Raw genomic sequence first — 25,114 nt, 5'->3', positions numbered from 1 at the left:
GTCTCATGCCACCAACACCTATTGACCATATGGTACACGGTATCATATGTTACAGGGTACCATATGGTACATTGTACTATATGGTATAGGGTACCATGCAGTACAGGATAACATATGGTGCAGGGTACCATATGGTACAGGGTACCATATGGTACAGGGTACCATATGGTACAGGGTACCATATGGTACAGGGTACCATACAGTACAGGACACCATATGGTACAGATACAGGGATAACTATGGAAATAAGTCACCCTGACTTTTTTGGGTTATCCTAAGATTTTATACGTATGCTGCTATGTATGATAATCTATGTAATTGTATTTCTGTACACCTGAATAAACTTACTCAAGTGCATGTGGCATCATAAGTAAGTTTATTTAGTTATACACAAATAAAGTTACATAGAATATCATACTTAGCAGCATATGTTTGGAGAACCTAGGATAACCCAAAAAAGTCAGACAGACTTATTTCCATTAGGGTCCCTGTACCCTGTACCATATGGTATAATGTACCATATGGTACAATGTACTATATGGTACATTGTACCATATGGTACATTGTACCATATGGTACCATTGTACCATATGATACCATTGTATGACATGTCACCATTGTACCATATGGTACCATTGTACCATATGGCACAATGGTACCATATGGTTCAAAACCATAGAATTCATCTTCAGCTCCACTTCCATCAGTCTTAGAACTGTAAGTTGTGAAGAGGAGAGTCAGAATTCGCCCGGAGAGTGAGTGGGGAGTGAGAGCTTCCTTGCCGCCAGGCACTATGAACAAAGCTACTTTGCCGGCGTTCCCACAATGCCATGCGGGCGTCCAGATTTTTTCTATGGTGTGCACACTGACCACCCAGACCCATTCTCTCAGATGTAGGCCTACCAGCCTTCTCGCTAAATTTGACGGCGCTAGAATTTTGGCATAGATCTACGGTTTGGACCCTGAACGTAAAGCCGTAAGTAATCTACGGGACGGACCCTGAAAGGTCTCACCCTAGATTAAGACTGGTCCTTACTGGATAGGGAAGGTGGAGGAAAAATTACTAAACTGCAGCATCTTTGTATGACTAACCCAGCCATAAAAGCCTTCCTATGTAGGCAAAGAAACCAATGACCTACTTGGAAGGGAAATCAAAAGACTAAACTGAGCTAAGAAGTCATAGCAAGGTCCAGATCTGATGTTTTAGGAGTAAAACTGATAGATTGTGTTACCTGTAATGGTTCATCAGAATCAATTCCTAGAATATATGTAACATACCTGTAATAATTCTCTTTCCCTCATGAAGCCAGTAAGGGGAGATGCCCAACCTTCAGAGAGTACTTGAAGCCATTGTAAATCTAATTTGGTGATATTGATAGAGAGAAGTGAATCTGCTTCCTCTTTGGCACTTGTTAATTTGTTGTCTGGGACAAACAATTCCTTAACTGTTTCTGTTATAGATTTTGGAATGATACCCTGAAAAGAAAGCATTACCAGCATCAGAAACAGAATATGGTAACTGTACATCAAGAAATTGACAAAATAAGTTCTGAAGAGAATTTAGTTTACTAACAGGAAATATTATGCTTATTTTTATCTCTTCCCCAGCAACACAATGCCATCCTTAAGCAACATGTATGTACATTTTATGTCAAAACTAATAGCTTGTACACTTTTTGAAAGGTCGTCTGTTATTCTGGATTCAAAGGAACACAAACGCAATGACAACAAAAAAGGCAGATTCACTTACACAATGATAACATTACATACTGTACATATTTACAATATACAAAGCTGTAAGTAGGACAGACGTAAACAATTTAATACAGAACAGAGTGAAACTTAATTATTCACTATGAGGGTATTCTTTTAACAAAACCAGTCATACCACGGTCCCATAGACTGGTTCAAGAATTTACTATTCATGGACCCACTGCCCAGCAGCCAGTGTACCCGAGTCATAATGAAAATATATGAAAGAAAAAATTATGTTTAATATAATGTACAAATGTTAATTTTATACAAATTATATTTATTTTTTAAAATAACAGTCTTCTCTCACTAAGGTTGGGTGAGGGAAAAAACAAGACAAGAAAACAGTCACTATCACTCATTCAAATAATTGTGTCTTTCCAGAAGTGTAGAAACATCATATTTTAAATGATCCTCCAAATTGCAACATCCCCACCACTCCTTCAGAGTGCAAGCTCTGTACTTCCTATATCCAGGACTCATCCAGCAAATTGGTTTCTCTAAATCCCTTCCAAAATGTTACCTTACTAAAGATTTAAGATCAAATCACAAAAAACACTTGTCTCCACTCAACTCTAGCATACTCACACAAGTCTGTTGAATGCTCATGCCCCTAGCCCTCAAAAACTTTTTTTTTAACCCCTCCTCCCTTAAACCTTTCCTGGGACGACTTCCACCCCAGGATTATATACAATTTTGGTCATCCTATTTTGCTTCATCCTCTTTAAATGTCCAAATCACCTCAATCCCTCCTCAGTCCTTTGAACTGTACACCTCTGGTAACTCTACACATCTTCAGAATACTTTGCATAGCATTCACACTGAGTACTGCTCTCAAGCATGACATCTGTACTGCCTTTAGTTTCCTCCTTGCTGCAATATTCAGAACTTACTCCTCAAACATAAAAGTGTTGGTACCACTATATTCTAGTATATTCTCCTCTTTGCCCTCATAGATGAACCTCTTTCTTTCCACATGTGCTTCAACACACTGCCTACCTGTTTTCCCTTGTCTGTCTTATGGTTCAACCTATTATTCATAAATTATTCATAATTATTTATTAACAAATCCACTCCCAAATCTCTGAATACATCCACTTCTTCCATATTCTCTCCTTCCAATCTAGTATCCAATCTTTCACTGCCTAGATATTTTACTACTCTCAAAAACTTGCTCTTTTATATATTCAGTTTTAATTTTTTTCCTTTACATACCTTCCAAATGCCTCCACCAGCATTTGCAACTCCTCTTCAAAATTTTCCAAAAGAACTGCAACAACAGCAAAGAGTAGTTATGATACCTCAGATGCATTATCTTTTAATCTCGCACCTCTCCTAAACTGTAGCATTCACTTCTTTTACAACCCCATCTATAAATGTTAAACAACCATAGTGACATCACGCAACCTTGTCCAAGGTTTATTTTCATTGGGAAACATTCCCCCCTTCTCTCATACTATTTTGTTGCTCGCACCCAAGCTGACTTGTCTACAACTACAGATAACACCCGAGATCTCTTCACCCCAAACGGCAACATAGATTACAACTCATCAACACCCAAAGGTATAGCCCAGGAATTCAGTCCTCAACAACAACCTGACTCCATTGATAAAATTCTACAGGAAAATAGTATGCTAAGACGGCAAAACGAAACCTATGAAACACTCATTGGGGACCTAGAGCACTCTCTATACGTATACCCAAAACACGAGGATTAAAGATCTAGAATGCCATCTTACGACACAAAACTCAAAGATTAGTGAACTAGAAAACAAACTGACATCATTAATAAACTCGTCTAAAGAACATACAAACCTGCACTCAACTATAAACACACATACTAAACAAATAAATTCCCTCACCACCAAGCTGTCAGAAGCTATGCAAGATTGGAAGTTAAACATGGAATCCCAGTGGAATGCATACTTTCAGTATCAAAGGAATATGATTGAACAAGACAAGTTCCTAGACTCTGTCATTTTTAACCAGTTCTACCTTACCACCAGATACAACCAATGAGAATTGCACCATCAAAGCACTCCAGATAATAAAAATGAGATAAAAGTTAACATTGAAACTAGTGATATCAAGGAGGCCCGACTGCTGGGCAAGCCGGGTCAAAAGCAAAGTGTTAGGTTAAAATTCAATTCCATTGATGTAAAAAATGATCTAATAAGTTACTCCATCAAGAAGAGGAGTAATGTGCATGTAAATGAGAGCCTAACTAAAAAAAATGACAAAACCTATTATACAGACTTCGAAAACTTAAGCGTGATAACGCATCAATAAAACAGTGCTTTACTCGTGATGGCATTATCGTGGTAAAATTATCAGACACGGGTCGTAGGTTTGAAATAACAAATGATCAAGAACCAGCATGTTTCCTCTCATTCACTGGTTTGACTGAACCTTGTTAACCCTTTGAGGGTCACCAGGCCCTCTCAGAGACTTGTTCTCAGGGTCGCCAAAAAAAAAAAAAAAAAAAGGAAAAGATAGAGAATCTTTTCCCGATCATAATGACACCAAAAGTATGAAATTTGATGGAAAACTTACAGAATTATGCTCTCGTGAAGTTAGCGGTCTCGACGATGTTTATGCATCGGCGATTTTGCCCACTTTGAGCCCTATTTTCGGCCAATTCCAGTGTACTAGTCGACAAAATTCATAACTATTTCGCTAGAACTCCGTTTTTTCTATCTAATGAGTACAAGAAACCACTCATTTACCGATTTCAACTATCCAATAAAGTGGTCAGAATTTAGCAATTTTGCCAATTTCACACAAATTTCAAAAGATGCCAATTTCCAAATAGGGTCCAGAATAAACAAGACATTCCTAGCACTAAAATAACATTTCCTCTGTTCATTAGTCACATCCCCATGCCCCTCTTACATTTCTTTTGCTTTCCACTTTGAATTTTTATTCTCACAAAAAAATAGAAGATTTACTGTTATGCAGACTACTGTATTAGTGTAGAAATGGTATAAATAATACCAGCGCACTTGTGAAAGAATATTAGATTCACCAAAATGCATGGCATGATTTGTTTACTTTTGAATTTTGGCAAAAATTGAACATTTCTGCTACTTTGAGCTCAATTTCAATGGAATATTATGAAATATTTCGTATGAACAAGTGAGGGGACTGTCACTCACTGGTAAACAATGGCACACTGGCTGGGTAGGGCGAGGCGGCTCGGAGCCACGTGTACGCGTCTGGGACGAATGACTATTTGCGAGTCAACGACGATTCGCGACCCAATGTTTTGATGAAAATAACGTTACGATTTCCAAAAATCACGACTATTGAGCTTTACGATTATCGAGAGTCCACCGTACTTACTGAAACCTGGCTCAGATAAGATTTGACAGACATATTTACCATAACTGGTTACACAGCCATACATAACTGCAGGCCTGACCAATTAGGAGGAGCAATGCCATCTATTACTCTGATGAACTAGAATGTATGAAATCAACTAATGTACAGGACGAAAACGGTGAATATATAATAGCTAAATTCACATCAAGAACACTTAAGAAACCCATAACAGTTGGTGCAGTCTATAGACTACCACACTCAAACACTTACACTTTTAGCAGTAACCTCAGAAACATGATAATTGAGTCAGAGTTGAATAAACACCATCTGATACTAGCAGGAGACTTCAACATCAACCTTATCCAATCAACTGACCCTCCAGTAGCTGATTTCACAAATGCTATGAACAACAGCTTGTTGCTACCCTCTATAACAAAGCCAATAAGAATCTCCGAGACAAGTGCCTCGTTACTTGACCATATCTGGACCGACACGATATCTCCACTACAAGCAGGTACAATCACAGACAACACCACAGACCACTACCCTACCTTTCTCATAACCAACTTATCTAAACTGCCTCAAGAAACAAGAAAGATCTCATTTCGCCTGCATGATGAGACATCGATAAATAACCTAAAACTAGCACTAGGTGGCATTGATTGGCAGAGAAAGTTATCTGACAGATATAAAAATTTTTTTTACATAAAACCCTAAACCTCTATAACAAACACTGCCCAATCAAAACGAAATAGATCACAGAAAAGAGGCTAAACAGCTCATGGCTAACAAAAAGTATCCTCAAATCTATTAATAAAAAACACCAAATTGAAAAACAGTTAAGATTAGGCTTAATTACTAAAGAATTTACTAAAACATACACATCAATACTCACAAAACTAATACGTAAATCAATCAAAGCAAATGTATTATAAAAATTATACAGTGGACCCCCGCATAGCGAACTTAATCCGTGCAAGAGGGCTGGCTGTTATGCGAAATGTTCGCTATGCGAATGAATTTTCCCCATAAGAAATAATGGAAATAAAATTAATCCGTGCAAGACACCCAAAAGTATGAAAAAAAAATTTTTTTTACCACAAAAAAATGTTAATTTTAGTACACACAAACTGAAAAAGGCATGCACAATTACATGACACTTACTTTTATTGAAGATCTGGTGATGATTGATGGGATGGGAGGAGGGGAGAGAGAGTGTTAGTGTTTAGAAGGGGAATCCCCTTCCATTAGGACTTGAGGTAGCAAGTCCTTTTCTGGGGTTACTTCCCTTCTTCTTTTAATGCCACTAGGACCAGCTTCAGAGTCACTGGACTTCTTTCGCACAACATATCTGTCCATAGTGGCCTGTACCTCTCGTTCCTTTATGATTTGTCTAAAGTGGTTCACAACAGTGTCATTGTAACAGTCACCAGCACGGCTTGCAATAGCTGTGTGAGGGTGATTTTCATCAAAAAAGGTTTGCACTTCAAGCCATTTTGCACACATTTCCTTAATCTTTGAAGTAGGCAATTCCTTCAATTTCTCTCTCCCCTCCTTTGAACCAGTTTCCCCAGGTCTGGCCTCTTGCTCTTGAAGTTGATCTATCAGCTCATCAGTGGTTAGTTCTTCATTGTCCTCCTCCACCAACTCTTCCACATCCTCCCCACTAACCTCCAACCCCAAGGACTTCCCCAATTCCACAATTGATTCCTCAACTGGTATACTACTCCTCTCAGGGTTAGCCTCAAACCCTTCAAAATCCCTTTTGTCTACACATTCTGGCCACAGTTTCTTCCAAGCAGAGTTCAAGGTTCTCTTAGTCACTCCCTCCCAAGCCTTACCTATAAGGTTTACACAATTGAGGATATTAAAGTGATCCTTCCAAAACTCTTTTAGAGTCAATCGAGTGTCTGTGGTCACTTCAAAGCACTTTTGAAACAGAGCTTTTGTGTACAGTTTCTTGAAGTTGGAAATGACCTGCTGGTCCATGGGCTGCAGGAGAGGAGTGGTATTAGGAGGCAAAAACTTCACCTTAATGAAGCTCATGTCCCCATAAAGTCGCTCTGCCACGTCTGTAGGATGACCAGGGGCATTGTCTAACACCAGGAGGCACTTAAGGTCTAATTTCTTTTCAGTTAGGTAATCTTTCACATTGGGGGCAAATGCATGGTGTAACCAGTTATAGAAAAATTCCCTAGTGACCCATGCCTTACTGTTTGCCCTCCACAGCACACACAAATTATCCTTGAGGACATTCTTTTGCCTGAACGCTCTGGGAGTTTCAGAGTGATACACTAATAAAGGCTTAACTTTGCAATCACCACTAGCATTGGCACACATCAACAAAGTAAGCCTGTCTTTCATAGGCTTATGTCCTGGGAGTGCCTTTTCCTCCTGAGTAATGTAGGTCCTGCTTGGCATTTTCTTCCAGAACAGGCCTGTTTCATCACAATTAAACACTTGTTCAGGTTTCAGTCCTTCAGTTTCTATGTACTCCTTGAATTCATGCACATATTTTTCAGCCGCTTTGTGGTCCGAACTGGCAGCCTCACCATGCCGTATCACACTATGGATGCCACTACGCTTCTTAAATCTCTCAAACCAACCTTTGCTGGCCTTAAATTCACTCACATCATCACTAGTTGCAGGCATTTTTTTAATTAAATCGTCATGCAACTTCCTAGCCTTTTCACATATGATCGCTTGAGAGACGCTATCTCCTGCTAGCTGTTTTTCATTTATCCACACCAATAAGAGTCTCTCAACATCTTCCATCACTTGCGATCTTTGTTTCGAAAACACAGTTAAACCTTTGGCAACAACAGCTTCCTTGATTGCCGTTTTCTTGCCCACAATAGAAGAGATGGTTGATTTTGGTTTCTTGTACAACCTGACCAGGTCGGTGATACGTACTCCACTTTCATACTTATCAATGATCTCTTTCTTCATTTCAATGGGTATTCTTACCCTTTGAGGTGTAGGGTTGGCACTAGAAGCTTTCTTGGGGCCCATGGTCACTTATTTTCCAGAAACAGCACCGAAAACACTGTAATAATACGAAATATTCCGAGTGTATGCTTGAATGTTACCGCGGAGGCTGGCTGGTAAACAATGGGACGGGCGGCACATGTGAGGCTGGCTGAGGGCGCACATTGGACGCGTCTCGGACGAAGGCCGCTGAGCGGGTTTTTGTCCACTATGCGGGGCAAAATTTTAGCGAACAAAGCGTCCGCTATGCGGATTGTTCGCTATGCAAGGCGTCCGCTATGCGGGGGTCCACTGTACTTCCTACGAAAAGCATTTGACACAGGTGACCACAATCTCTTGCACCTCAAACTGAATCATTACGGCATAAGAGGACATTCTCTTGACTACCTAAAATCCTATCTTAATGACAGACACCAGTATGTACATGCAAATGGAGTCAACTCCACTATCCAACCTGTAGCTGTAGGAGTACCCCAGGGTGGTGTCCTAGGCCCACTCCTCTTTCTCGTCTACATCAATGATCTCCCCAATGCATCCCAACTCTTTAAACCAGTTCTATTCGCAGATAACACTACATATGTCTACTCCCATTCAGACCTAGCTGTGCTTGTAAACATTGTAAACAATGAACTGCTAAAGATATATGCTTGGATGACGACCAACAAACTCACTCTCAACTTAGACAAAACATACTTCATGCTGTTTGGCAACAGAGCCTCAAATATTCAACTCAACATACTGTTAAACGGTTCCCCTATATCAAGACACACGGAGGGCAAATTTCTAGGTCTTCTCCTTGACTGTAATCTTAAATTTCAGTCCCATACCCAAGAAAATTTCCAAATCAGTAGGAATCTTTTCCAAGATATGATACTATGTACCACAAACGACTCTCCTTACCCTGTACCACTCTCTAATATATCCTTACCTCACCTATGGTATTTGTGCCTGGGGCTCAACCACTGCCAACCACCTTAGATCCTTAACCCTTTCAGGGTTTCGGCTGTACTAGTACGGCTTACGCACCAGGGTCCATGACGTACTAGTACTCATAAATTCTAGTGCCTTCAAAACTAGTGAAAGCTGGTAGGCCTACATATGAAAGAATGGGTCTATGTGGTCAGTGTGCGCAGTAAAAAAAAGTCCTGCAGCACACAGTGCGTAATGAGAAAAAAAAACTTCGACCGTGTTTTTGGATTAAAACAGCGACTTTGCACTGTATTTTCGTATGGTATTTATTGCTGTATTCTGGTTTTCCTGGTCTCATTGTATAGAATGGAAGATATACTACAGAAATTGAGATGATTTTGACTGGTTTTACAATGAAAAGTACCTTGAAATTGAGCTCAAAGTAGCAGAAATGTTTGATTTTTACCAAAGTTCAAAAGTAAACAAATCATGCAAAGCGTCCAATACACGTCAACTGGCGAGTCTAATATTCTTTCACAAGTGCCGATATTATTTATACCATTTCTACACTAATGCAGTAGTCTGCATAACAGTAAATCTTCTATTTTTGTGAGAATAAAAATTCAAAATGGAAAGCAAAAGAATGTAAGAGGGGCATGGGGACGTGACTAATGAACAGAGGAAATGTTATTTTAGTCCCAGAAATGTCTTTCTTGTTTATTCTGGACCCTATTTGGAAATTGGCATCTTTTGAAATGTGTGGGAAATTGGCAAAATTGCTAAATTCTGACCACTGTATTGGATAGTTGAAATCGGTAAATTGGTAGCTTCTTGTACTCATTCGATAGAAAAAATGGAGTTCTAGCGAAATAGTTATGATTTTTGTCGACTAGTACATTGGAATTGGCCGAAAATAGGGCTCAAAGTGGGCAAAATCTCCAATGCGTAAACATCGTCGAGACCGTTAACTTTGCGAGAGCATAATTCCGTAAGTTTTCCATCAAATTTCATACTTTTGGTGTCATTATGATCGGGAAAAGATTCTCTATCTTTTCATAAGATTTTTTTTTTTTTTTTTTTTAAATTTTGGCGACCCTGAGAACAAGTCTCTGAGAGAGCCTGTGGACCCTGAAAGGGTTAATAATCCAACAAAAAGCTGCTGTGCGGGTGATAACCAGCTCCTGTGCTAGACACCCCACCCCACCACTTTTCAAAAGACTCGACATGCTAAATATACAAGACATATACTCTTATTATTGTGCCTACTACATATACAGAACTTTAAACTCCACTGTAAACCCTCTCTTAAAACTACTCCTTGACAGTTACAACAGAATGCACAGTCACAATACAAGGCATAAGGCACTCTTCAACATCCCTACGAGTCAGTCTCTCACTATGCAAGAACGCTGTGCACATGAAAGGCCCAAAGATCTGGAACTTGCTAGCAGAACAAGTCAAGGATCCCCAGACAGCTTATAAATTTAGGACTTTGCTAAAAAATCATCTTACCTCACAATATTAACCAAATCAACCAAACATCTGCTAACTTGTTTTATCATGTGACCTTAGGCTCTTAATTCTGCCAATCCATAAAATCATTTTGTTTCTCAATATTAACCAAATCTGCCAAAACATCTGCTAATTAGTCTTATCATGTGACCTCCTGGCTTTTAATTCTGCCATTCCACAAAATATTACCACCTGCACCATTACTTGTAAGTTAGATTTTGTACTAAGCTTAAATAAGATTATATTAAGTTCAAATAAGACTGTAAAACAGCTAACAACTATTCTTTGTTTAGTTTTAAGTATAATTACTATGTACTATTATCTTATTTAGGATTAGTTTGCCCGAAATGCCTCAGCATAATAGTGGCTATCTTTATACTTAGCAAATCAAAATTGTAATTACACATTGTAACCTTTACAAAGAAAAAACTTTATTTATTGATTTATTATAAAAAATCAGACACATCTGGGGTTCTTTATTGTTAGGTTTTTGGGCTCTTTTTATAGCTACTGTTCCCTACTGTAGTTTTATTTCCTGACTTAGTATATGCTGAGCCTTCGGAACTGAGTCCAGAGGTGAGAAGTACAATGCCTGCACTCTAAAGGAGGGGTTTGGGATATTTGGTACTTAGAGGGACATCTAAACTGTCGTATCTGCATGCCTCTAGCAAGACAGTAAGTGTGAATGATGGTGAAAGGTGTTTCTTTTTTGGGTCACCCTACCTTGGTAGAAGACAGCCAGCAGGTAAAAAAAAAAAAAAAATCAACAATGTAAGTTGCTCTGGTTTGTTCAATGTGTGCATTACCTTGTACACAGGAGTACAACAATAATGATAAGATAAATGTTAAAGGTAAGGTTGAGATCATGGTGCTAAATTTTATGACAACAATAACAGTGACAGAAGTGTCATAAGAAGAGCAGAGTATATGGAGAGTAAAAGAAAGGTGAAGAGAGTGGTGAGAGAGCATAAAAGGAGAGCAGATGATAGAGTGGGAGAGGCAATGTCAAGAAATTTTAATGAAAACAAGAAAAAATTTTGGAGTGAGATAAGTTAAGAAAGCCTAGGGAACGAATGAATTTGTCAGTTAAAAACAGAGTAGGGGAGTTAGTAGATGGGGAGCTGGATGTATTGGGTAGATGGCGGGAATATTTTGAGGAACTTTTAAATGTCAATGAAGGGAGGCAGTCATTTCATGCACTGGCCAGGGAGGTATAACATCTTTTAGGAGTGAACAAGAGCAGGATGCAAGTGTGGGGGACATGTGTGAGGCATTACATAGAATGAAAGGGGGTAAAGCAGCAGGAACTGACAGGATCATGACAGAAATGTTAAAAGCAGGAGGGGATATAGTGTTGGGTGGTTGGTATTTTTGTTTAATAAATGTATGGTTTTCGAGACCTGACGAGTTGTTGGAGTGTGAGTAGGGTAATACGTATTTAGTGAAGGGATTCAGGGAAACCAGTTATTTTTATACAGCCGGACTTGAGTTCTGGAAATGGGAAGTACAATGCCTGCACTTTAAATGAGGGGTTTGGGATATTGGCAGTTTGGAGGGATGTGTAATAGGATGGTATATATATAATTAGGGCCCTGATATATTCTATAGGGAGTTTATTATATTATTTCAGGTCACTTTTTATATTGTATCTTTATATATGCTTCTAAACTGTTGTATCTGGGCACCTCAGGAAAAACAGAGATTATGTATGAGTGAGGTGAAAGTGATGAAAGATGATGATGAAAGTATTTTCGTTTTGGGGATTTTCTTTCTGTTTGGGTAACCCTGCCTAGGTGGGAGACGGCAGACTTGTTGAAAAAAAAAATAACAGTGACAATATTAGTAATAAATAATAATAGTAAACATAATAACTGCATTACTTTTTTTTTACACAAGAGTTTTACAAGGTTAGGTTAAGGGTTCCTAACTTTACGTATTTACGAGCTAAGAGCTGTTACCTACATCGGCTCATTTTAAAGCCTTTTTATTAATGTGAGACATACAATTAGGGAACAGGATGAAGTTGGAGCCATCTGTGGGCCAGCAATTTCATCTAGTCAACTGACTATTTTGTTGATGTCATTATGCTGTATGACCACGTTCCAGACTAGACTCATCCTAAGAATAAATGATCTCAGATGAAGTGTGTTCTTGAGAAGGGTACAGCCAGAGTGAAGTGGCTGTTTGATGCCCATCTTGTTGTGTAGAAGCTTACTTCTTACTGTCTGTGGAGTGAAGCCAAGTATGGTACCTTGACAATACTGGCCTTGTACATAACAGTAAGGCCATACACACCCCTCCAGTGCTGAAGGCTCTTTTGAAATAACAGATCTGTCCAGGAGAGAGATGAGTCATCTTGCTCCATTCTCTATTCTTTCAAGAAGTCGCAGATGAGACAAAGGGCAGGCAATCCAAGAAGGTGGAGCATACTCAAGGTGTGAGCATACTTGTGCCTCATACACTGAGGCATTCCTATATGTGTTGATAGGATGAATTGATGAAGTTGTGTTGTTGATAGAAACATGTTGATGTCCATCGTTAGTGTAGGATTTTAAGCAAGGGTATGACCTCTGATACCAAAATGTTTTAATTTAAGAAGCAAAATGTCATGGTCCATTGTATCAAAAGCTTCCCTTAGGTCAATGAAAATACCCATAAGATATTTGATATTTTCAAGAGATGATAAACTAAGTCAAGCATTTTGATTACTGCACCATTCATACTTTTACCTGGCCTGAAACCAAACTTGCAGAGAAGTTAAGTATATTGTGAAAGGCTAATTATACAATGTTAATCATAACATGTTTTATACTATTTGCAAGCAAAAAGAAACAGTACAGAAAAAACTGGATAAAAAGTCTTTTAAAAAATGAACTAAAATTAAGTATTATGGTTCTTAATGAATTTCTAACTATAACACAGAATTTTATGGGACAATAGGCTCTGAGAACAAAAAATAAAAAACTGACTTCAGACGATTTTCATAAGTTGAGGGTTCCACTGTACTTTACTGACAAATTTTCCTTTCTCCTCTATATTACCAAAGTGTATCTAAGGATATATAGTACCATGATTATTCTTTATCATACTATACTATATTTTTTTTTTTCAATAAGTTGGCCGTCTCCCACCTAGGCAGGGTGACTCAAAAAGAAAGAAAATCCCCAAAATGCAAACACTTTCACCACACTCATACACAATCACTGTTTTTGCAGAGGCACCTAGATACAACAGTTTAGAAGCATATATAAAGATACAATATAAAAAGTGACCTGAAATAATGTAATAAACTCCATACAGAATATAATATCAGGGCCCCAAATATATATATATACTATATGCATGAAATTTTTTTCTCTACACTTGCTTAAATGTAAGTAAGAAACAATGACTTACCCAGTCCTCAAGTGTATCCAGTACTTGTTGCACACACTCATCAACAGAACAATGATGAGTCTTTAAAACTACATTGGGAGCTTCAGGCTTCTCGTACAGCGAGTCGATGCCAGTAAAACCTGTTTAAAAAAAATCAACTGCTATTGCTCATTACATATATATTTTTACCCTGGAACTACTTCAAAGAAATATTCTCCAAAATGTATACAACATATGATTTGACACTCTCTGCTAATCATTAAAACTAAAAAAAATCATATCACATGTTTATGTTCAGATGTTGTTCTATATATCTTTCTTTGTATAGCAGTAGTATTTTAACTAATGATACTGAACTCTGCTCCGTCTAAGCTCATCATCATATCCAAAGCTCATCATCTGCAGTATTAATAAGTGTAAAGTTTTCACTGCTGAAGCACTTAGGTATTGGTTCACATTCTATAAAAAATGTAATCAAGTAGTATCCCAGATAAAAGGACACAAGTGCAACTAATGTGACATTTTATTATGGCAACGTTTTGCTCTCCAGGAGCTTTGTCAAGCCGTTACAAACAATACGTGGACACAGAGGGTATACAGTAGGGCCCAGCTTTATGGCATTCCGCTAATAGGGACATTTCAAATTATGACCAAAACTCACTATGAGGCTACCCCCACCTGACTTTCTAATATGGTCTCCGTGCCCCACCTGGTTTGTTTACATTCTTTGTGAGCTATGCGAGCACCGTCTCTCTCCATTATGACTGGAAACTTTCCAAAATTTCAAGTGTTTTAAAGTTATTTCATGTTTTATATATATTTCTTTCTTTCTTTCAACACACCGGCCGTATCCCACCGAGGCGGGGTGGCCCAAAAGGAAAAACGAAAGTTTCTCCTTTTACATTTAGTAATATATACAGGAGAAGAGGTTACTAGCCCCTTGCTCCCGGCATTTTAGTTGCCTCTTACAACACGCATGGCTTACGGAGGAAGAATTCTGTTCCACTTCCCCATGGAGATAAGAGGAAATAAACAAGAATAAGAACTAGAAAGAAAATAGAAGAAAACCCAGAGGGGTGTGTATATATGTGCTTGTACATGTATGTGTAGTGTGACCTAAGTGTAAGTAGAAGTAGCAAGACGTACCTGAAATCTTGCATGTTCATGAGACAGAAAAAAGGACACCAGCAATCCTACCATCATGTAAAACAATTACAGGCTTTCGTTTTACACTCACTTGGCAGGACGGTAGTACCTCCCTGGGCGGTTGCTGTCTACCAACCTACTACCTATATTTTATATATATGTACTCTGATAATTATATACTTATGTGTACCTCTACCTAAATAAACTTACACACTGTGCTGGCATGCAGGTACACATTAAACTCACTAAGAGTGTCTTATTAGTCTTGAGAATGCCATATTAATGATAATAATAATACTCAATAATAATCCCTCTGAGGTGCATTAAATGCCTTATATTACATTAATAAAACATTTTCATTAATCCATCTATGATATTTTTTCAAAACTACAGTGAAACCCCGGGTTTTGGCCATAATCCATTCCAGGAGCTAAGTCTAAACGCGAAACGGCTGAAAGGTGAAGCCATATTTCCCATAAGAAATAATGTAAATAAAGTTAGTCCTTCCAGACCCACAAAAATATTCACAAAAAATACATTTTTTAAATAATAACTATAGTTTTACATATACACAACACAGATAAATACATATATATCATATAGATAAATTAAAATTTAAAACTGAAGTAGGACAAGGTTTCCTCACTGAACATGTTGCAGATATAGCTTGTTTCAGCTTGGTCAGGGTGATACTTTTTAACAAAAGTTTGCAACTCATTCCACTTTTCACAGTGGCTGGCTGGCTCCCCGGCCGGCTGGCTGGCTCCCCAGCTGGCTGGCTGGCTGGCTCCCTGGCTGGCTGGCTCCCTGGCTGGCTGGCTGGCTGGCTGGCTGGCTGGCTGGCTGGCTGGCTAGCTGGATGGCTGGCTGGCTCCCCGGCTGGCTGGGTCCATGGCGGGCTTGCAACCCTGGCTGGCTGGCTGGCTCCCCAGCTGGCTGGCTGCTGGCTGGCTGGCTGGCTCCATGGCTGGCTGGCTGACTCCCCAGCCGGCTGGCTGGCTCCCCAGCTGGCTGGCTGGCTCCTCGGCTGGCTGGCTACCTGGATGGCTAGCTGGATGGCTGGCTGGTTGGCTAGCTGGATGGCTGGCTCCCTGGCTAGCTGGCTCCCCGGCTGGCTGGCTCCCTGGCTGGCAGGCTCCCCGGCTGGCTGGCTGGCTGGCTGGCCCTCTGGCTGGCTGGCTCCCTGGCTGGCTGGCTGGCTCCCTGGCTGGCTGGCTGGCTGCCTGGCTGGCTGGCTGGCTGCCTGGCTGGCTGGCTGGCTCCCTGGGTGGCTGGCTGGCTCCCTGGCTGGCTGGCGGGCTCCCTGGCTGGCTGGCTGGCTCCCTGGCTGGCTGGCTGGCTCCCTAGCTGGCTGACTGGCTCCCTGGCTGGCTGGCTGGCTCCCTAGCTGGCTGACTGGCTGGCTGGATGGCTGGCTAGTTGGATGGCTAGCTGGCTGGCTGTCTCCCCGGCTGGCTGGCTCCCTGGCTGGCTAGCTCCCTGGCTGGCTGGCTGGCTGGCTGGCTGGCTGGCTGGCTGGCTAGCTCCCTGGCTGGCTGGCTGGCTGGCTGGTTCCCCGGCTGGCTGGCTCCCTGGCTGACTGGCTGGTTCCTTGGTTGACTCCCTGGCTGGCTGGCTCCCTGGCTCCATGGCTGGCTCCCTGGCTGGCGGGCTCCCTGGCTGGCTGGCTCCCTGGCTGGCTGGCTCCCTGGCTGGCTGGCTCGCTGGCTGGCTCCCTGGCTGGTTGGCTGGCTCGTTCCCCAGCTGGCTGGCTCCCTGGCTGGCTCCCCGGCCGGCTGGCTGGCTCCCCGGCCGGCTGGCTGGCTCCCCGGCCGGCTGGCTGGCTCCCCGGCCGGCTGGCTGGCTCCCCGGCCGGCTGGCTGGCTCCCCGGCCGGCTAGCTGGCTCCCTGGCTGCCTGGATGGCTGGCTCACTGGCTGCCTGGATGGCTGGCTGGCTGGCTGGCTGCCTGGATGGCTGGCTGGCTGGCTGGCTAGCTGGATGGCTGGCAGGCTCCCCGGCTGGCTGGCTCGCTCCCTGGCTGGCTGGCTGGTTCCCCGGCTTGCTGGCTCCCTGGCTGGCTGTCTCCCTGGCTGGCTGGCTCCCTACCTGGCTGGCTGGCTCCCTGGCTGGCTGGCTCCCTGGCTGGCTAGCTGGATGGCTGGCTGGTTGGATGGCTAGCTGGATGGCTGGCTGGCTGGCTGGCTAGCTGGATGGCTGGCTCCCTGACTGGCTGGCTCAATGGCTGGCTGGCTCCCTGGCTGGCTGGCTCCCCGGCTGGTTGGCTGGCTCCCTGGCTGGCTGGCTCCCCGGCTGACTGGCTGGCTCCCTGGCTCCCCGGCTGGCTGGCTCCCCAGCTGGCTGGCTGGCTCCCCGGCTGGCTGGCTGGCTGGCTGGCTCCCTGGCTGGCTGGCTCCCCGGCTGGCTGGCTGGCTCCCTGGCTGGCTGGCTCCTTGGCTGGCTGGCTCCCCAGCAGGCTGGCTGGCTCCCCGGCCGGTTGGCTGGCTCCCCGGCCGGCTGGCTGGCTCCCCGGCTGGCTGGCTGGCTCCCTGGCTGGCTAGTTGGATGGCTGGCTGGCTTGCTGGATGGCTGGCTCCCCGGCTGGCTGGCTCCTCGCCTGGCTGGCGCCCTGGCTGGCTGGCTCCCTGGCTGGCTGTCTCCCCGGCTGGCTGTCTCCCCGGCTGGCTGTCTCCCCGGCTGGCTGTCTCCCCGGCTGGCTGGCTCCCTGGCTGGTTGGCTCCCTGGCTGGCTGGCTGGTTCCCCGGCTGGCTGGCTCCCTGGCTGGCTCGCTGGATGGCTGGCTGGCTGGCTTGCTAGCTGGATGGCTGGCTGGCTGGCAGGATGAGAGTGCAGGGTAATGTTCACTAAAGAATAAACAACGCTAGACTGGCTGATGATGCCTGTGCGGGCAGGCGGACTGGTCTGGTACGCTGGCCGAAACCTGGAGCAACGGCTGAAATGCTGGACAAAATTTGGCCGAAAAAAGTGGGCGTAAGCCAAAGTGGCAAATTCCCAGGGCAGCTGAAACCCGGGGTTTCACTGTACAGTGGAACCTCAGCTTACGAATTTAATCCGTTCCGTGGACTTGTTCGTATCCTGATTTGTTCATATGCTGGGTCAATTTTCCTAATTTAAATTAATTGACATGCAATTACAGTGGACCCCCGCCTTACGATGGCATTGCATTACGTTGAATCCGCCAAACGATACATTTGAACGCAAAAATTTTGCCTCGTCTCACGCTAAAAAACCTCTCCTCGCGCGATTCGTCCAGGACGCATCCCACGTATGGCCTCAGTGCCAGTGTTTACAAGCCAGCCAGTGCGGTCGCATCCACGCATACATTCAGTACATTTCACCTTATCCCAGTGTTTTTTGTGCTTGTAACTGCAAAATAAGTCACCATGGGCCCCAAGAAAGCTTCTAGTGCCAACCCTGTGGTAAAAAGTGTGAGAATTAGTATGGAAATTAAGAAAGATTCTGAAGGGTTTGGGGCTAACCCTGAGAAGCCTATGCCAGTTGTGGAATCCATTGTGCCTACTTCAAAGATTAAGGAAATGTGTGCAAAGTGGGTTGAAGTGCAAACCTTTATGGGTGAAAAGCACCCTAACACAGCTATTGCAAGCCGTGCTGGTGACTATTACAATGATAATGTTGTGGCCCACTTTAGGCAAATCTTAAAGGAACGGGAGGTACAGAGCTCTATGGGCAGATTTGTTGTGCGACAGAGGTCCAGTGACTCTCAAACTGGTCCTAGTAGCATTAAAAGAAGAAGGGAAGTAACCCCAGAAAAGGACTTGATACCTCAGGTCCTAATGGAAGGGGATTCCCCTTCTAAACAATAACAACTTCCACACTCTCCCCTCCTCCCATCCCATCAATCATCACCAGATCTTCAATAAAGGTAAGTGTCATGTATTCTATTCTTAGTAGAGTATTAATTATGCATGTCTTCTTCAGTTTGTGTGTATTAAAATTAATATTTCATGTGGTAAATTTTTTTTTTTTTCATACTTTGGGGTGTCTTGCAAGGATTAATTTGATTCCCATTATTTCTTATGGGGAAAATTAATTCGCCTTACAATAATTTCGGCTTACGATGAGCTCTCAGGAACGGATTAATATCATAAGGTGGGGGTCCACTGTATACCTATAAAAACTATACGAAAATACACCTCAAAGTCGGCGTTTTATTCCAAAAACATGGTCGCAGTTTTTTTTTCTCATTATGCACGGCTTGCTGCAGGATTTTTTTTATATGGTGCACACTGACCACACAGACCCATTCTCTCAAATGTGGGCCTACCAGCTTTCTCCCGCTTGATTTGAAGCCGCTAGAATTTCTGAGTATATGTACGTCAAACACATTGGCTAGTAAGACGTATATATACAACCAAAACAGTCAAAGGGTTAAGGAACCTTCCTTGAGGGGGAAGTTTGCATCCTGAAATTTCATTCATATCCAGAAGCAAAAACATCTACCGAACGACAGTTCGTATCCTGAAAAAATCGCATGGTGGGGCATTCATAAGCCGAGGTTCCACTATGTATAATAAACGATGAATTCGTTTACCAACCTGGCCTTAAGAACGGAACTCCGTCGTTGAGTGAGGAGAGGTTGCATTAGCTTTGCTTCAATGGAGTTACTTACATATTTAATTTTTCCATCATTTGCTTTAGACAGAAATAGTTCATGTTTAACTGTTTTATATTTTCTGAGTGTTGCTTATTAATAAAATTGTTAATCTTATTCCATTATAATTTATTTTTCTATAATTTCTTGTCATGAGGAGGAATCAGTCTTTTCAAATGCTCTATGAGGGGGTCTGAGAGGGCCATTACACCTTCACAAGGATGATTTGGAGGGTATATAAATCTGTGGTGGAGGAGAGGAGGGATAGGGGTCATCATAGGATAGGATGGAGGGGGGGAGGTAAAAGAGGTTTTGTGTGCAAGGGGCCCGAACATGCAGTGGGCAAGTGCGAGTGCATTAGGTAGGAGTGAACAAAGATGAATAGTTTTTGAGACCTGATGAGCTGTTGGAGTGTAAGCAGGGTAATATTTTGTGAAAGGATTCAGGGAAACCAGTTAGCTGGACTTAAGTTCTGGAGGGAGGAAGTACAATGCCTGTACTTTAAAGGAGGGGCTAGGGATATTGGCTGTTTGGAGCGACATCTAGACTGACATATCTGGACGCCTCTGCAAAGACAGTGATTATGTGTGAATGATGGTGAAAGTGTTTCTTTCTTTTTTTGGGTCACCCTGCCTGGGTGGGAGACAATTGACATGTTGAAAAGAAAAAATGTAAAAGAAGTAAATTAAAAGTGGACACAGGAATAAGCAAGGTGACAAAAATTTAGGTAGTGAAAGATTGGATATCAGACAGGAAGGAGGGAGTATGGAGGAAGTGAATGTATTCATACATTTGGGAGTGGACTTGTCGGTGGATGAATTTATGAAAGATGAAGTGAACCACAGAACAGACATGGGTTAAAAGGCAGGTGGTGTACTGAGGCATCTGTGGAGAAAAAAAAAAAAAAAAAAAAATTACCCATGGAGGCAAAAAGGGGAATGCATCAAGAGTATATTGGTACCAACACCATTACATGGGTGTGAAACATGGATCAAATTTAAATGTTGCAGTGAGGAAGCTAGAGGCAGTGGAGATGTCATACCTGAGAGCATCGTGTGGTGTGAACCTCATGCAGAGAATTCGTAACTGGGAGGTTAGAGGGTGTGGGGTTACTAAAAGTATCATCAGGAAGGAGCAAAATAGGATGACTTAGATGGTGTATATATCTGTATCAAGAGTAAGGGCAATCCTATGAAATACTAGTCTAAGTGAGGAAGACATGCATACATATCTATGTACGTACACACACATTTATGACATCTACTGCAGATGATCACTCAATCCTTAAGAGAAACTAAAAGAGTTGAAAGATGTAAACAACAGTAAAATCAATGTAATAAACTTTACAAAATAAAATTCTATTGGAAGAAAGCAGATTTAAAATTATAAATTTAATTACTGTCTTACCTTTAATGAAACCTGCGCGTGCCTTTTTGTAGAGTCCCTTTACATCTCGTTGTTCACACACTTCAAGTGGAGTGTCTACAAAGACTTCGAAGAAAGATAAGCCTGACTCCTCATGTATTTTTCTGGCTTGTTCACGATCCTGGTAACCATAAATGTAACCAATTGAAATGCTTTGCAAATTAGATCTACTGTTTATGTTAAGTGAAACTGTGATTAACTATTGTATATTTCTTAGTACTCTATATATTTCAGGTGATGAGTAAAACATGTTTTACTCATCAATTTACTGGCATTGTATACCATTTATAATGATACAGTGATACCTCGGTATACATCCACTTTGGAATAAGTCCAGCTTGGTATACATCCTGTTTGGATGCAAAATTTTTTATTTATTTATTTTATTTATTTTATTTTATTTATTTAGAAATTTAGCATACATACAGAGGTACAAAAAAATACAGGTAAGAGCAGCATGCCAAAGCCACTTATATGCATAGCATTATGGGCTGGCTTACAATTAACTTAAGATTAACTAAGCAATGATGAAATCAGTGATAAGACATTATTGTAAACAGATAACTTTAAAATACAAATGAGTATTACAAAGACAGGTCATATGGTTGCATGCATTGCTGTTCATTCAGTAGAATGGAGTATTCTGTTAGGTAGTGTATTTAAAAAAAATAACAAAGTTAGGTTTAACATTTGTGTGATATAATTGTGAGTAACATTTAGGATATACAATTTATATGGTTCAGTTATTCAGTATTTATTTGGTTTTGAGTGAGTAAGTGAACTTTGAGAAGAGACTTGAATTTATAAACAGGTAGTGTTTCTTTTATATTTACAGGTAATGAATTCCAGATTTTAGGGCCTTTTATGTGCATTGAGTTTTTGCATAGCGTGAGATGGACACGAGGAACATCAAAGAGTGATCTGTGCCTTGTATTATGGTCATGTGTTCTGTTGAGGTTGGCAAGGAGATGTTTGAGGGGAGGGTTAATATCAGAGTTAAGTGTTCTATGTATGTAATAAGTGCAATAATAAGTATGGATGTTTTGTATGGTGAGTAGGTTGAGTGTTTTGAATATTGGTGGAGTGTGCTGCCTGTATATGCCTGTATATGACCTGTATATGACCTTTGTCTGGAATACGACTCGTGTGGTAAAACTTGCGTGGATCAAAATGAGTCATGACACTGGGCAATGTGTGGTGTAAATATTATGCAGAAAATTCGGAGTGTGGAAATTAGGAAAAGGTGTGGAGTTAATAAAAGTATTAGTCAGAGGGCAGAAGAGGGGTTGTTGAGGTGGTTTGGTCATTTAGAGAGAATGGATCAAAGTAGAATGACATGGAAAGCATATAAATCTATAGGGGAAGGAAGGCGAGGTAGGGGTCGTCCTCAAAAGGGTTGGAGAGAGGGGGTAAAGGAGGTTTTGTGAGCAAGGGGCTTGGACTTCCAGCAAGCGTGCGTGAGCATGTTAGATAGGAGTGAATGGAGACGAATGGTACTTGGGACCTGATGATCTGTTGGAGTGTGAGCAGGGTAATATTTAGTGAAGGGATTCAGGGAAACCGGTTATTTTCATATAGTCGGACTTGAGTCCTGGAAATGGGAAGTACAATGCCTGCACTTTAAAAGAGGGGTTTGGGATATTGGCAGTTTGGAGGGATATGTTGTGTATCTTTATATGTGTATGCTTCTAAATTGTTGTATTCTGAGCACCTCTGCAAAAACAGTGATAATGTGTGAGTGTGGTGAAAGTGTTGAAAGATGATGAAAGTATTTTCTTTTTGGGGATTTTCTTTCTTTTTTGGGTCACCCTACCTCGGTGGGAGACGGCCGACTTGTTGGGGAAAAAAAAAAATACATAATAATCATAATAATAATAATAATATGTAATAATAAATGTTCACCCACGACAGTGACAAGATAAGGGGAGATAACATCTGATAAGAGCTGACGTTTGATGAGGGCAAACTAGGGTGGAGGAGGGTGCAGCTGATAAGAAAAGATTAGATGACCATCGCCCTCCCTTTGTTTTTGCTGGTACACTAACATTTGTCTGTCTAGCTCTCTGTCTCAGAGAGCCACAAGACTGCGTCATCGCTTTTACTCAACTTCAAGCAGAGTATAGCACTTTGTCTGGATTTCTTGGGTTATCCTAGGTAATTTATACTATGTATACTTGTACAGTGGACCCCCGGTATTCGATATTAATCCGTTCCTGAGAGCTCATCGAATACCGATAATATCAAAAACCGAATCAATTTTCCTCATAAGAAATAATGGAAATCAAATTAATCCGTGTAAGACACCCAAAAGTATGAAAAAAAAAAAATTTACATGAAATATCAAGTTTAATGCAATAGAATGATTACAATAACAATAAAATAATTGACACTTACCTTTAATGAAGATCTGGTGATGATTGATGGGATGGGAGGAGGGGAGAGGTGTTAGTGTTTAGAAGGGGAATCCCCTTCCATTAGGACTTGAGGTAGCAAGTCCTTTTCCAGGGTTACTTCCCTTCTTCTTTTAATACCACTAGGACCAGCTTGAGAGTCACTGGACCTCTGTCGCACAACAAATCTATCCATAGACCTCTGTACCTCCCGTTCCTTTACGATTTGTCTAAAATGGGCCACAACATTGTCATTGTAATAGCTGTGTTAGGGTGATTTTCATCCATAAAGGTTTGCACTTCAACCCACTGTGCACACATTTCCTTAATTTTTGAAGTAGGCACAATGTATTCCACAACTGGTATAGGCTTCTCAGGGTTAGCCCCGAACCCTTCAAAATCTTTCTTAATTTCCATACTAATTCTCACCCTTTTTACCACAGGGTTGGCACTGGAAGCTTTCTTGGGGCCCATGGTGACTTATTTTGCAGAAACAAGCACCAAACACAGTGATAATATGGATAATATGGAATGTACCGAATGTATCCTTAGATGCGCGCACACTGGCTGGCTTGTAAACACTGGCAAACACGGGGCAGTTCTGGCCATACATGGACAGGTCTCGTACGAATCGTATCGAATACCGAGGAAATTTTTTTGTGATATAATGCATCGAATACTGATGCCATCGAATACCAGGGGTCCACTGTATTTATGTGTACCTGTGAGACAGAGATAGACAGACAGAAAGAAAGAGACAGATTGAAAGAGATAGAATGAGGGAGAAAGATAATTAGATAGAATGGAGAGGGAGCAGCATCCGACCCCATTGTTTTGACAGGGGGTAGTGGGAGTGAGTGATGAGACAATATGTCATTTTGACAGCTGCCGACTCCTGGTAATTTACACTATGGAGGAGGAGGAAGAGGGGAAGGAAGAGGAAGAGTAGGAGGAAGAGGAAGAGTAGGAAAAAGAGGAAGAGTAGGAGAAAGAGGAGGAGGAGGAAGAGGAGGAGGAGTAGGGGGAAGAGGAAGAAGAGGAGGAGTAGGGGGAAGAGGAAGAAGAGGAGGAAGAGGAAGAGTAGGGGAAGAAGAGGAAGAGTAGGAGGAAGAGGAAGAGTAAGGGAAAGAGGAGGAGGAAGAAGAGGAAGAGTAAGAAGAGGAAGAGGAGGAAGAATAAGAGTAGGGAAGAGGAGGAGGAAGAAGAGGAAAGGAGGAGGAGGAAGAAGAGGAGGAGAGGAGGAGAAGAGTAGAGGAAGAGTAGAAGAGGAGAGGAGGAGGAGGAAGAAGAAGAGGAAGAGTAGAAGGGGGAAAGAGGAAGAGTAGATAGTAGGGGAGGAAGAGGAAGAGGAGAGAGTAGGAGGAAGAGTGAAGAAGAGGAGGGGGGAGAAGAGGAAGAGGAGGAGAAGAGGAGGAAGATTAAGAAGAGGAAGAGGAAGAAGGGAGGAGGAAGAAGAGGAGGAGGAGGAGGAAGAGGAGGAGGAAGAGGAGGAAGAGAGAGGAGAAGAGAAGAGGAAGAGGAGGAGGAAGAGGAGGAGGAAGAAGAGGAAGAGAGAGAGGAGGAGGAAGAAGAGAGGAGGAGGAGGAGGAGGAGGAGGAAGAAGAGGAAGATGATGATGATGTAATAAATTTGTTCCCTTGAAGCAACAAGAAAAAACAAAGTCCACCCCATGACAGTGACAAGAT

At 41.9% G+C, this 25,114-nt stretch overlaps 1 protein-coding gene across 2 annotated transcripts in view; it reads right to left on the bottom strand.

The window, feature by feature from the left end:
* Window positions 1–1,236: 1,236 nt before the first annotated feature.
* LOC128686392 (bifunctional 3'-phosphoadenosine 5'-phosphosulfate synthase) overlaps window positions 1,237–25,114 on the bottom strand; it is a 103,433-nt gene continuing 79,555 nt past the window's right edge. For both annotated transcript variants that reach the window (XM_070085865.1, XM_070085866.1), the window contains exons 4-6: window positions 21,022–21,160; window positions 13,879–13,997; window positions 1,237–1,476 (exon numbers count right to left, since the gene is read on the bottom strand). In XM_070085865.1, the coding sequence (XP_069941966.1) occupies window positions 1,252–1,476; window positions 13,879–13,997; window positions 21,022–21,160 (483 nt within the window). In that variant the 3' untranslated portion in view covers window positions 1,237–1,251. The remainder of the gene's footprint in view (window positions 1,477–13,878; window positions 13,998–21,021; window positions 21,161–25,114) is intronic.

This window comes from Cherax quadricarinatus, chromosome 17, assembly GCF_038502225.1.
Source record: "Cherax quadricarinatus isolate ZL_2023a chromosome 17, ASM3850222v1, whole genome shotgun sequence".
In the NCBI taxonomy this organism is placed as follows: Eukaryota; Metazoa; Arthropoda; class Malacostraca; order Decapoda; family Parastacidae; genus Cherax; species Cherax quadricarinatus.
Note: the sequence above shows the minus strand (reverse complement) of the source record. Positions and strands in the feature narration are given on the sequence as shown.